This window comes from Idiotropiscis lumnitzeri, chromosome 3 (assembly GCF_059441095.1).
Source record: "Idiotropiscis lumnitzeri isolate Australia: NSW breed Sydney's pygmy pipehorse chromosome 3, RoL_Ilum_1.0, whole genome shotgun sequence".
NCBI classification, from domain to species: Eukaryota; Metazoa; Chordata; class Actinopteri; order Syngnathiformes; family Syngnathidae; genus Idiotropiscis; species Idiotropiscis lumnitzeri.
Genome location: NC_142393.1, coordinates 6,887,327 through 6,901,689, shown reverse-complemented (window position 1 = coordinate 6,901,689; position 14,363 = coordinate 6,887,327). Strand labels below are relative to the sequence as shown.

The following is a 14,363-nucleotide window of genomic DNA, read 5'->3' as shown; positions in this document are numbered from 1 at the left end:
AATGGGACGAGTTGAAACAAGTTCAGAACCATGTGTTATCTGGTGGTCTACTTCCTATTGTGGCAGAAAATGCTTGTTTCATGTTGTCGTTTGTGCTCGGGCCTACTGAGCTCATCCGCTCTTGTCCTTCCTTCTCACATTTCACTAAGCACACATTTCCTCTCATGTTTCTGTCTTGGCGGCAGAGTAGACACAGGCCTACTGTTCACATTATCCCGAGTGATGCACCCTCTGTCCATCACACTTGGCTGGCTTCCAGGAAGTCGGCTAAGGATAGCACTCAGGTCAGTAAGTGGAAGTTTACTAAATCTGTTCAAATGTCCTTGAGCAAGACATTGGACCCGAACCAGCTCCACTGACATTCACTAAGAATGATTGGAATGATGGCAGCGCTGGTGGCTGGTCAATAGAGGGTGTTGCGACATTTCTCATCAGATTATTTTGAATTAGACTAAATAAAAATGTAGTCATTTAAAAGATAAAATCAAACTCACTCGAGCTCCAGCTTCTTCTTCTTCTTCTGCCTGTCAGAAAGGCGCAAGCTGACTGACAGGTCAAGCTACGGCGGTTGGAGATGACCAATAAAATGGAGGAGGACAAATTAAATAATTCAAGAAAGTCACTTAAAAGAGTCAGAACGGATCAGGGGAACTTCAGCGTGAAAGAGCGTGGACCTGATTGGTCGAACGTCACAACTAATCAGTAATGATGGACAAATGAAGCTTCGTGATTATTTGGACTCCTCTTGATGGCACTCCTGGTTTAAAGATGCTGTGGAAATTTAATACATTTCTATTGCACTTGCCTTTATCTTTAAACGAAGAGCACTACGTAGAGGAGTAAAAAACATCACAAGCGCTTCATGAAGCTTCATTTTACCATCAATACTAATCAGTAGTTTGGAAGCTTTTCCAGGACCTAGCTTAGCCACAAGTTTTGGCTAGCTGCCCAAAAAAAAAAAAAGTCATTGTTGAAATACTTGACTTTTTCAAAATTCATAGCTATGGAGAAAAAAATGTTGATCAGAGCCGTAAATGCTGATTTATAAACTCATACGGGGGGCTTTTAATGACGTATCAACTGTCTTTGTAACAGAACTGGTTCTATGGGGGGAAACCTGGACCATTTCTGAGTGTCCACGTGGAGGAGAGCGATGGAGGAGGAGGTGTTTGTCATCATTCCTGTGGCAACAGTGGAAGCCCCCTTGCAGTTGTGTTCTATTTATAGCCCTCACTGCTAATCCCCTCGATGTTGACAAAGGAATTCCGCCTCCTTGCTCGAAATAGATGAAAGAGTTCGTCCTGCTCTCCGTGCTCACGTTTGGTCAATTGACATGGATGGCATTCTAATGTTGATTTTTGAAAATATTTTTTGCAGAAAGACGACACAATTGATTAGTGGGCTTGACCTACTTTCTTCCGACTGCTTCCCATCATCCAGGTTTACTTACGGCTCAACACAGGAGTGCATGTGAGTTTACACTGGGCTGGTGTGTTTTTTATTTAGCGTACATTTAGGGCCCTATTTTGGTGCGCAGAGCTTGTCCAGTTCATTGAGTAGTCCCACTCCATGCAAACGAAAAAGAAAAAAAAAAGATAATCAACACAATTGGGCTGCACCATGTTCTCGATACCAATTGGCTGTCACCGGCGATGACTGACGGACTGACGTGTCCACTTCTGGATATATGATGACATCCACGACACATATGAGCGGAGCAGAGAATCTCTTTGCCTTTGCATTGGTCAAATCCTCCCAAATCAAGTTACACCACCTACACCACAACTTAGACCCGCGTTTACATGTTCTTAAGGTCGTACTACATTCAATTTCTATTTTCTGTCACCAAATTGTCAGGTGCGCTAGGGACGTGTAGTAGAAAATCTAAAAGTCTATTGTAAATTCTAGCGAGGTGCAGCATGGTCCTTCAAATTTCCAAACACAGTTCACCAGACTTGCTCTGACAGAAGATGCACCAGTTTTGACGCAGAGCACACATGAAAATAGAGCCCTTTGTGTCAATTCTCTATACTGACTTGATGGTATTCATTACTCCCCCAAAAATATAGACTTAAACACTATAGTAAGTAAAACAGTAGCGTTCTGATTAAATTGCACTAGTTGCGGAGCAGTGAACAGATGTTAGTTTTTAAGCCTCATTTGCAGACATGAATATGAATAAATTCAATAGAATGACTGTGGGAAATCATTCCATTATCCTATGGCAACCAAATCAATAATAATAATAATAATAATAATAAGAAGAAGAAGAACCGAGTTAGAAACTACAAAGAGCTTTTCTGCTGTTAGCCTTTACCTCTCTAAAAGTAAATGACAGTAAAGGTTTTCCTCAAGGTTTTTCCGGTCCGTGAATCTTGTTAATTTCATTCCATGAATGAGGTCAACAAAAGAATAAATCACGTAAAAATCTTTTTTTTTTCTTCCCTGTAATCTTTTCTGCCCCCTGGCGGCCACGAGGAAGTATAGCCATTGTATTGCTTTAAATGTCAAGGCTGATGTTTTTACGTATATTTTTTTTTTACTTATTTATTCACCCACTTCCACATACAATGAAGAAATCTTTCTAAATCGCTTTACAGGACACTTTACAAATTAGCACTTCTCTTCTCTGCTCTTTGGTGGCAGTTAATACAAATGAAATGAAATTAAATAGACGCGTGATTCAGTTTGAGCATGTCCAATTGCTCGTGTAAGTGTGTTTCCATGCATTCGGGCAGTCATTATAGTGAGGAACAGACAGACAAGACAGACAGACTTCCATCTTCTCCACCCGACTTAGCCAACTCCCACACACGGCACACAAACATGATATAGAGAGCTTTAAATATCTGAGGCACATGAATAATTCATGAGCTCTAAAACCCAGTCGCATGCCCCCCCCCCCTCTCCCCCAGGTCTCTGGTGCTCGTTCATTCTTTTTAACCTCCTCTATCCTCTCTGCAGGTGCATTATATGTGCTTACATGCCCCGCACGGGCCATTCGGCGTTTCTTTTTAATACCGCTTATTAGAGTATTGATCAAGTATGCATCACATAATGGAGTGGTGATTGCGTAGCATTAGCAGTCAACAGTTTATCTTTTATAATTGTATGTCAAACTGAAGTGCTCGTTGACTCACACTCCATTAGGGTCCTCTATCGCAAAGAGCACGGCCTCACCCTCAACCGATGTCAATAATAATTATAATCATGATGATAATAATAATAATAATAATAATAATAATGAAAATAGTGATCATCCAAGCCATGAGTTTACGTGTGGAAATTATAGCATCTACATGTGCGCTTAAATCGTATTTGGTTAAACCACACCTGGTATTAAACTAAAACCTGGCCTTGCCTCATCCAATTACATCTGGATTTTAACCTGTTTTATTGCAGCTTCTCCTCTAACCTCCCCCCTTCCTCTTCTGGTGAGGTGACGATAGGCGAATTGAGGCTGTTACTTTGCTCTTATAGGTCAAACTTAAAATGAAGAAATGGAAATATCTTAAAAAGAAGAAAGGAAGTCATTTTTGATTCATTCTAATTGTCAAAGTGACTGATGCATCGTTTCATTTTTCTGGAGGGAACAATCTTGGTCCATCCTTGGAATAGAGCTGGGGTCTTCAATCATGTTAATCAAGAGTCTCTGTCCGACCGCTTTCTTTTCTCTTCCTGCTGCAACTCACCTGAGGACAGGAAACTGGATTGAGCGTCCAAATCTGTTTGAGCTCCCAACAAACGCCAGCAGAGAGCAGCATCTCTTCACTGCCTACGCAATGCTGACCAGAAGCTTTCCAGTTTCAGGCTTCAGCAAGGCACAATTTTAATGTTAATAAAACACTTCTCAATGATCTGAATGGAGCTGACTGTCCCACACCGGGTGTAAACCTTCCAATCTCAGACAATCACTCAGGTACGTATTATATGATAAAAAGATTTAGAAGAATTCGAACCGTTATCGCGACTCTTATTTTGTTGGGCTTCTTGTTGTTTTGACCTCCCTTTTTTTCTTGTGCTTGTTTGTCTCTTTGTTCGTTTTTTTTTTCCCCATCCAAAGTTTAATTGGCCCCTCTCAGACCTGTTAGATTTCCTGGAAAGTTGAGTTGAGGTAAGAATTGGCATTATTATTGAAAAAAAAAAAAACACTAGACAAAAGACTAGACGGGTTCTGGACATGAAAATAGAGCCTTTATATGCGTGAATTTTCATCATGTTGAAATGGAAATCTCACGTCACATCTTCGTTTCGACTGACATGTCACACATGACAACTAAACTCCAGATTTTCGCAATTGTTTTTTTTTTTTTTGTCCCCCTGGCGTGACATCAAGGTGAATTATTGTGATTTCTGACAAAAGTGCACTCCATTTTCTCACTTTGTTCTTGGGAATGATATTAAACTCTCCAATTATTACATTATACCTATTTTGTGAGAACATTTCATGTCTTTCGTCCCATGTCATGTCTGTCAAACACAAATGATTTTTCGTCTTAATCAGGGATGAGATGAGAGAGAATGAGAGAGTCATCATGATGGAGTGCAGCCAAGAGAGCATGAGGCAGCTTATGACAGAGGTTAGGAAACAACCTTTTTTTTAATCTTCTTAGTTTCTCTCTCTCTCTCTCTCTCTCACTCATCATCTCCATCTTTCACTCCCTCTCGTCCTGCTGCACAGTTGTTGTAGTTTTTTTTTTTTTTTTTCCTGAGGGTGAAGACAAGCAGGGAATTGGCCAAATAAAACGTCATTATGTTCTCGTTATATCACTACGACATCTGGCCCCAGTGTGACCTCCACCTGCCCGCGGGGGGTGCATTTGTGCCACCGGTGCAACAATGCAAGCTGTGGATGTGCGGGCTGGGTGCAGTGTGCACTCAACATGCCTCCGGTTCGGCCCGGAGAGCCAGGAAAGCGGGACCTACGCCGGCAGGGTGGAGGAGTTTGAAAGGTCTCTGTGGAAATTGAGGTAAGGTACTTCTGTGACTTTCTCATCCTTACACGTGTTCGGTGAAACAAACTGTGTGTGACTGAGTGTTTTATGTGTTGCGCAATCATCTTAACAGTAGCTTCAAGAAAATTAAAAAAAAAAAAAAAAAAGGGGAAAAAACACCATTGGGCAGTCATAATTTCATGGACAACCAATTAACTAACCACAAGTGATGTAACTGTGGCCAAAATGACTTTTAATCAGAATAGATTTACAAAAGTATTATCTGCCTTTATTCTCATTTTGTGTCTTGTTTTTGTGATTTATTAGCAAGTTTATAATGATAACATTCTGATAGTATTTTAATAATCCTACAATACACTTTAACATTGGACTTTTGTGATCATGTGTTTTTTTTTTCCATTATAATTTCCCCTGAGTTCATTTTGAAAAGCCACTCAGTTTATCTGATAGGGTTCCTTTGCCAATTGTATAAATTAACTTCAAATGCTACTCTGACTGAAATGTCACTGTCTTGACATCTCCTCATTGGTCAACTCTTTTTTATATATGAGGTAATTCACAAAACATTCGGGAGACAGGGGTATCTCAATTTGTTCTGGGATGTGCAACTAAAATTCTGGGGTGGACACAATTTTTCATCCATGGACTAACCAGATGCATGACCAAATTGTTATTTTAAGTAAGGAAAAATTACGTACATAATTCTACATCTATGTATAAAAGTACACTATCCTAAACCAAAATAACTACAGACCATATTTTTTTTCCAGTGCAAAGGGCCCTCTTGCATAAAAATGACCATTCAAGGACAGCACAAAACTCTTGAACAAGAACGTTTAGTTTTCACCAAAATAAACTCACTCAAAATTTTTATATAATTGAAGTACTATGTTTGTCTTGCATATTTCTTCTAAACAGCAAAAAAAAAAAATATTCACATTATAATAAAAGGCAACTAAGACGTCTGCCTAGAGGTGAGATTACAACTTGAAACTACAGTCGAGCCCTACATATTCGCACTTTGCCTCCCGCAGATTTGCATATTGGCAGTCCCCCCCCACACTGATTTTTCATATAATTGATTTTTTACATCATTTATTTTTCAATTTTTTTCCCCAGGATTTTGGTGTTTGTGAAGAAAAATAATAAAATAAAATAAAACAAAAAAAAGATTTCTTTTCATATTCTAGTTCTCAATTCTCAATTAAAGTGCGGTTGCACGAGGCCCACGGGCCCCCAGTTTCCCTTCCGTGGTGTAGATTTTATCATGAGGTACACGCGCAGGCACAGGGACAACATGCAAACCTCACGCAGGAAGGCCGGAGGCCGGAAACGAACCCTGCACCACTGTACCGCGAGGCGGACGTGCGCACCAGGCATCCACCGTGCCGCCCTCTTAGGACGCAGCTGCAATTTACAATTAAGAATAATAATCATGCATGAACAGAAAAATCTGTCAATTTAAAAACCACCATTCACGTGGTGAGTTTCGGCACCCATGAAGTGCATTGAATTTTCTTCAGTGAGAAAATGACAAAATGAAGTTATCGTCCTTATTTTTTTTAAGTCCTGTTATACAACTTGATTTGTAGCATTAGAACACAGAAACTAGTCGCTGGAAAAAAAAAAAACACATGCACGGAGAGTAAAACGATGTGTTCGGCGGTTAGAATGCTTGCGTGTGCGTGCACGTGCACGTGCGTGTGCGCGCGGCTGGCTACTTTATATGATTGTGGGGCACCTGGGATTAGTGTAATAGTCGGTCCAGATGGCTATATTTTCCCTGTCTGGCATAAAAAGTGGACTTCTGGAAAATAATGTAACATTTCTGTAAATGAGACAGGCGTAATCTCTTTTGGAGGAGGGAGGGGGCGGGGAGTCGGGGCGGAAGGGTTTGTGTGTGTTTTGTAGTTGGTGAAGTGGATCCACAATAACAAATGTTGCCTCTTGTCTTGCAAGCAAATGTTCTCTTATAGGTGATGAGAATACAATTTCTATGAGTTTTTGTTCCAAATCTGCACAAAAAGGAGGCGATGTAACAAGAAAGGTCACCGCCCCCCGGTTTCACACGAAATAGAATTACATCATGATGCACTATTATTCGAATATTATCCGCATGTTCCACTCGTAAATGTTGTATAGTATTTTATCCATCCGTCCATTTTCTGTGTTGCTTATCCTGCGCAGGGTCGTGAGCCGGGGCTTAGCTTAAACTGACTTGAGGCCAAAGGCAAACTATACCGTCATTCATAGAGCACATGTAGAGACAGACAACCATTTCAATTCACATTCACGTAATCACTGAATCGATGCTGCGTGCTCAGAATTCGGCCAGAGTCCTTGATTTCAACCGTTTCGCAGAAATCAGAGGATGATATCACTTAAGTAGGCTCCCTGCGGTGGCTGTTTATCGATGCTTTTACAGGAAGTTTTTAATTCATTAGGAAGGGATTTTCATTTTGCTCAGGCTGTTGTTCCTGTGTCTGCGTGCGTGCGTGCGTGCGTGCGTGCGTGCGTGCGTGCGTGCGTGTGTGAAAAGGCCAAAGACGGATTTTGGACCCAGCTGCTGCGAACGGGAACTTGGCCTAAAGCCTGCTGACACACCCCTGTCAGCTTGCATCTTATAAATGCCTCGCGGGGACTGCACATAAATAACACATGTGTGGAACACATGTGGATGCGGAGAAAACGCTCATGTGCAGTTTAGAATCCAGGCAAGTCCAAATAAATTATTTAGCAAATAGAAGTTGTGGTTGCATTCTCTTTTAATTGCGGATGCGGTTGCGTTGTGAACGGCCGTTGGTGTCAATAATGCGCAAGGAGCTCATCGCGGGGCGTGACATTAGATTTAGAAACAGAAATTGACACTACGAGGCTTCGTTGTGATAAGTTCCTCACTCTCATTTCCTGAATTTTGAACGTAAAGACCTTTTCAATCCTCCCTGACTCGATGACTGATAACACAAAGGTTAAAGAAAGTCGTTTGATTGCTATTCCGAAAGTACCCGGGATAAAAACGGGAAAATCTTCATTTTCAGGTCTAGTTATTTATTGATTTATTTTTAACATTTCTTTTTTTTTTTTCATAAACTTGGTCCACATCTCCCCAGTTCCAAAATCACATCTGAGTCCCCGCTCACGGACACATTTTCTTTATCCTCCGCGAAGAACGACTATTAATATTGCCGTCCAGTATGTCTGTATTAGTGCTCAAAGGAGTCCATTAGATAGAAGTACGTTGCAAAATTGTTTGAATTCTATTTTATTTTTTTTAAATGAATGGCTTCATAAAGTTATTTTTATAAAGTTATTTTTCCTACTAAAAACCCAATACAAAATGTAATGTTTTTTGGCGGGGCAGGCTTGAATTTTTTAATTTAATTTCCATTGATTTCAATGTGGAAAGATGATATGTATTGGTTCCTTATAAAAAAAAATAAAATAAAAAAAGTATTAAAAAAAATCAAATAAATTTCGACCCAACAACAAGCAGTGCATGTCCAGTTCTACACGAACAGTGAAAAACATTTACGCCTGTTTCATTTCCAAATACACCACAGATGCTTAAATATATTAATGGTGTTTTTAGCGCGTACGCGTGCCTGTGGGCGTGCGTTTGAGTGCGGAAGCTACTTTTTGTGTTTGTCTGCCTATCTATGACGGCTCGCTGGCATCTGGGTTGATCTGACACAAATGATCCCTCGGCTTATGGCACTGCGCTGCCCAGCCTGCATTAATCCCAAAAAATCTTGTCCAAAAATATCACCTCTACCAACTAAAGCCCTCCCACAACCAAAGACAAGCTGCCACCAAATCATAACAAAGAGTGGACGATACACGAGGTCAGCCACACCACACGGCTTCTTTTGACATGATTATGTCATCACGCGCTGAAGATATTGTAAAAATAATCTTAGTGACCAATATTTAGTGTGCTCGACTCATACAATGCAAGTTTCAGAGGAGCTCACCGGATATAATCTCAATCTAATCCATACATAATTAGCATGTTCAACAAATGTTTGTAAGGGTTTCCCCACGTGTTATGTGTTGTACCCAAAATACTAACAAGTGTTCATTCCTTTCGCCGAATCCACTCGATTTAATTTATAAACTATAGATAACAAGTTACAATATTTGGACATATTATCTGCCCCGCGATGGAAGAGTTGCTTTGAAGCTAAACTCGCTGTGGCTGAACATCTGTTCATGTTTACACACATATGCTCAAGTCACATGGGTTCGCTGAGTAAAATTCCTCGCTATAGCATATTTTTGACGTCGCATCCCAAATCTCACTCGACGTGCGCTCCTCCCCTTTTTTCTTTTTTTTTTTAACGTACGTGTGGCGCATGCTATTATCTTGTGGCTTTCTCCCGCAATGTTGTGTATTATTAGAATGGCAAGAATAGAAAGAGCGCCAGGCATTCACATGGGCCTCATGTGACACCTCTGTTTTAAGCCGTCCCGCCACAAGTTCAAGGTCGTGTTGTTTCCTTCGCATGAAATTGGAGTCCATGTTCCCAAAACATTAACTATTATTTTGTCAATTTTGTTAGTTTTTCATTTCCCAACCCTGGCAACACTTAACTCATTGACTACCATTGACGGCTGAAGACGTCAAAGATCCATTTTTTATTTATTTTTTAACTCGGGTGGTAGTCAATGAGTTAAATGAATTTTCGAGTATTAAATCATTGATTACTGACATTATTATTTTAGTTTTGTTCTGTAATGACCAAAATAATAAATAAATATCTCAGCAGTGGAACGATTAGAACATGAGGGTGACAAATAGATAAAGACATAACGTTTGAACGCTGTTGACAAGAAGCTTGCAGAGGGTGTTCAGGCATGCTCTTGTTACAAAAAAGAGTCACCTTCCTGACGAGCCAATGTGTTTTACAGCGTGCGGACAAAGCGGTATGCCACCGTGATTTGTGCATCCGGGAATGTGACATTTGATCATTCATAAGCTCCGCTGTTGCCAAGAAGAGTCGTGCTTTCTAATGATGGAAGATTATTTGGAGAAGACAGGGCACTGCTTCATCTGTCACATGACTGCGTAGATCTCGAAGATGACGGTGAAATATTGGAATGTAATGAATGGATCATGAAAACTTTATGGCTAGTTGAAAGTAAAGGATGGGAGACATGGTGGTGTGAGAACGTATAAGTTCATCTCCCACTTTTCATCCGTGTATTAATAGGTTCAGTATTACGTTCTTCATTTACATGAAAATTTCATGAGGTCAAAAGGAGTGTCAATTTTATGGTCACTCTTGTTTCGCATGACCTCGTCCTTGTCGGTAATTGAGCTTGTTGTCATAACAATTAGGACCATTCCATGCACTATAATTAGCAGAGTGTTGACGCGTTACAGTATGGCGAGCTGCAAAAGGCCGCTGGACAACAGAAAGCCTTGAAAATGAAGAGTTGCAACAAAGAGTCGATTTCACAACCATTTCGTATGCGGTCCGATGCAAAATGTTGATGACTTCTATTGGGAGATATCGGGAAATCAACATTTCCTTTGTGTTGCCAAATTGTCATGATTGTCTTGATCAAACAGATGCACATGCTTTGGGAATATTTTTCAAAATTAGACAATATTTTGACTAAAATCAATCCCCCCCTGCAGTGTGTGCAAACATGTTAAACAACTACAGGAAGTGTTAGCCCTCTGTAATTGAAAATTAAGGATGCTGTATTAAATATGAACATTGTTTTTTCAGGATATATATATAGAAATTAGAATTAGAATATATATATATATATATATATATATATAAATATATAAATATATATGAATAATATATAAATAATATAATATATAAATATAATAATATATAAATAATATAATATATATATATACATATATATACTTATATATATATATATATATGAATAATATATAAATAATATAATATATAAATATAATAATATATAAATAATATAATATATATATATATACATATATATACTTATATATATATATATATATTTATTTTTTACACTGCATTTTACGCTTCACTAACTGACTGAGGGCCATTCAAATGATATGGCGGTAGCCTCTGATGCGTCATTTCTCCAACATTTGAAAACATTTTAGCCAAACAAGCGACCCTCGCTTTCAGTGTATGCTGTTCTTTTCACAGTTACAATGACTCATCACAGCGCCTCCTCGATAACGACGTGAAGAAAGAAAGACAAGAAGGCAATTGTTGTCTTTTTTTTCTGCCTTTCAACCTTTTTTGGCGTATATCTTGCGACTCCAAAATTTCGTGCCTCGATGAGGGCTTCATATAATTTTGACATAATTTCTATGTCAGACTGACTAACTTCTTGTGTGCCTCATTCCGCAGGTGTGCAGGAGGAAAAAAAAAGCCGACTTTCTGACTGCCTATGAGTTGCTATCTGCTGACTGAGCCCCTCCCCCAGCTGTGTATGATTATTTGATCCCGGGTCCTGTTGGTCTGCTTGGGCTGAACCGGAGCCATGGACATGGCCCTGGTAGACTTTGGGAGCCTGGATGAGCTTGGCGTGGGCCTCGAAGATGAGGACGCTTATGCGGATGAGACCACAGCTCTTACTGCGGACGTACCCGCAGAACACGACATGCCAGGTGGCAACTACCGACTGCGAGCCCCGCAGTTTTCCACCCGCACACCGTCCCACACCAGTCCCGTTCCCTCGTGCAAGTGGGAATCCACTTCATCAATACCACTCCCATTTCTGCAGACACTGGATGTACCTCATTCCCCGATGCTGACTCCAAGCATGGAGGGCAGAAGTAGCCGCTCCAGTATGATCTCCAACTGGAAGCTGCTCCTAAGCAGCGAAGGCACGAAAGAAAGCGAGGCAATCTTCAGCCAACTCGCTAAGGAGTGTTGCGAAGACCTTTTTGTCGATAAAAGAGGATTGGACGACGGAGACCAAAAAGTCATTATCAACATTGCCGGCCTTCACTTCGAGACTCAGCTGAAAACTTTAGACCAGTTCCCCGATACGCTGCTCGGAGACCCTCAGAAGAGAATGGACTATTTCGATCCCATGAGGAATGAATACTTCTTCGATCGGAACCGACCCAGCTTCGACGGGATTTTGTATTACTATCAGTCTGGGGGCAAGGTCAGACGTCCGGCGAATGTTCCCCTGGACGTGTTTGCTGATGAAATCATATTTTACGGGCTTGGAACGGAAGCCATGGAGCAATTTCGAGATGAAGAAGGATTCCTTCGGGATGTTGAGATCCCGCTACCTAATAATGATATCTCCAGACAATTCTGGCTGCTGCTCGAGTACCCAGAGAGCTCCAATGCGGCTCGATGCGTCGCACTCGTGTCCGTGCTCGTTATTGTCATATCCATCATTATTTTCTGCATGGAAACGCTGCCGGAATTCAGAGATGACACCGACATCGTTGTGCCCACAAACACGCAGCCCGCCAACCTATCTGGAGTTTACAGCTCTGCGGCGCCATCTGGCGTAATACCCACAGTTTTCTCCGATCCCTTCTTCCTGATTGAGACTGCCTGCATTGCCTGGTTCTTCTTTGAGCTGTGTATCCGATTTTTGGTCTGCCCGAGCAAAAGAGAATTTTTTCACAATCTTATGAACATTATTGACGTCATATCCATCATCCCCTACTTTGTCACGGTGGTGACAGAACTGGTCACAAAACCCGGAGAGGTGTCCGGACAGAATATGTCTTTGGCCATCCTTCGCATTATCCGTCTGGTCAGGGTATTTCGGATTTTTAAATTGTCACGCCACTCCAAGGGGCTGCAAATCCTGGGACAGACCCTTAAGGCCAGTATGCGAGAACTTGGCCTACTCATCTTCTTCCTCTTTATTGGAGTTATCCTTTTCTCCAGCGCCATCTACTTTGCGGAGGTAGATGAGCCGAACACACAGTTTGTCAGCATACCGGATGGTTTCTGGTGGGCAGTGGTGACCATGACCACTGTAGGCTACGGGGACATGTGTCCCATCACCCTCGGGGGCAAAATGGTCGGGACCTTGTGTGCCATTGCTGGTGTATTGACCATTGCGCTACCGGTTCCTGTCATTGTCTCCAATTTCAACTACTTCTATCACAGAGAAAATGAAGCAGAGGACAAGCTGTCCTTGACAGATGTTGTTGAGCAAGCCATAATGTCGGACATGGGGATGAAGCAAAAGAGCAGCACGTCGCTTAATAAGGCCAATGGCATCTGACGGAGGGGACTTAACTGAGAATCTGCATTCGGTTCGAAATATCTTGAACTTATTTTCACGTAGAAATTACGTTGGACTTTTTCCATAGCGAAACAATTTTGTAGTTCTAACTTTCTTCAATCCTCATGTTTGGAAACCATCTTTGTTTTGAATTCAGCTGTTCTGATATTTTACTCTCTACCTTCACTTGGGCAAGCCTTGTATTGAACTACAAATTGTGTTTAGATGCAACTAGATTGTCTGCTTTGGTGCGGCAAACCTGGGGCCAACTTCTGTAATGGCATCATGTTCGGGCTCCAGTGATCAGAAATGGGGGATCTGTTTGTACTTGAAGAGACTACTCCTTAAAAAAAATACTCTTTACAAAAAAGACTACTCTTTAAAAAAGGACTACTCCTTTTAAAAATAGAAAAATCAAGACATGCATAATGATTTCAGATTGAGTCTGGAACTCATGCTAATGCTGTAATCGCCCCCGCACTGCATTTTTCCTTAAACCTTCTGAACTATTATAGCAAAGCAATGCAGGGATTTTCATCATTTTTTTAAAACGGTTTTGTAAATGAAAACTTTTACACTGTTATGACAATGTTATTATTTAGCGTGAAATTTTGTTTACCTTTACCCATTGATATATATATACATTATTTTTAGCACTTGGAATGACCACGGCGAGTTCAGACTAGTTTCAATGTCATGTACGCTCACAAAAATCACCAAATAACAATAAACTCACAATAATAATTCATTGGTGAAGAATTCCTTTAATTTAGTAAATTGTTTTTACCTTGAAGTGTTACCACTGTGCATACGTTTGCAATTGCCATGACGCAAGCTGTTTCTGTGGTAGATGGAACCTTATCGATTTTCTGTGTTGTATCCCTTTGGGGGTCACAGGTGGGCTGGCGCCTATAAATGGCAAGAAGAGTTTTGGTGATGCGTGGGGACCAACACCTTTGATTGCATGCCCCTCAAGACTCACTGATGTCATCACCCACATAGACACAGTTTTACAGTTACAAATTTGTCTATTTACAGACTTTTTGGCGCGTTATCATCTTTTATTCCCTGAAAAAAAAAAAATCATCCTTCCTCTTTTTGTGCTAGTCTAATATAAAAATATTACTTTGGTGCCATCTGATACCAATTTGGTGTCAAGTAACTATATTGAAGTGAGGTGATATATAT

General features: G+C 40.7%; 1 protein-coding gene across 1 annotated transcript; it reads left to right on the top strand.

The window, feature by feature from the left end:
• Nucleotides 1–3,846: 3,846 nt before the first annotated feature.
• Nucleotides 3,847–14,022, top strand: kcna10a (potassium voltage-gated channel, shaker-related subfamily, member 10a). Its single transcript, XM_088291185.1, has 5 exons — nt 3,847–3,919; nt 4,064–4,114; nt 4,505–4,580; nt 4,682–4,970; nt 11,321–14,022. The coding sequence occupies exon 5, from the start codon at nt 11,454–11,456 to the stop codon at nt 13,173–13,175; it is 1,722 nt and encodes a 573-aa protein (XP_088147311.1). The 5' UTR covers nt 3,847–3,919; nt 4,064–4,114; nt 4,505–4,580; nt 4,682–4,970; nt 11,321–11,453; the 3' UTR covers nt 13,176–14,022.
• The last annotated feature ends 341 nt before the right edge of the window (nt 14,023–14,363 follow it).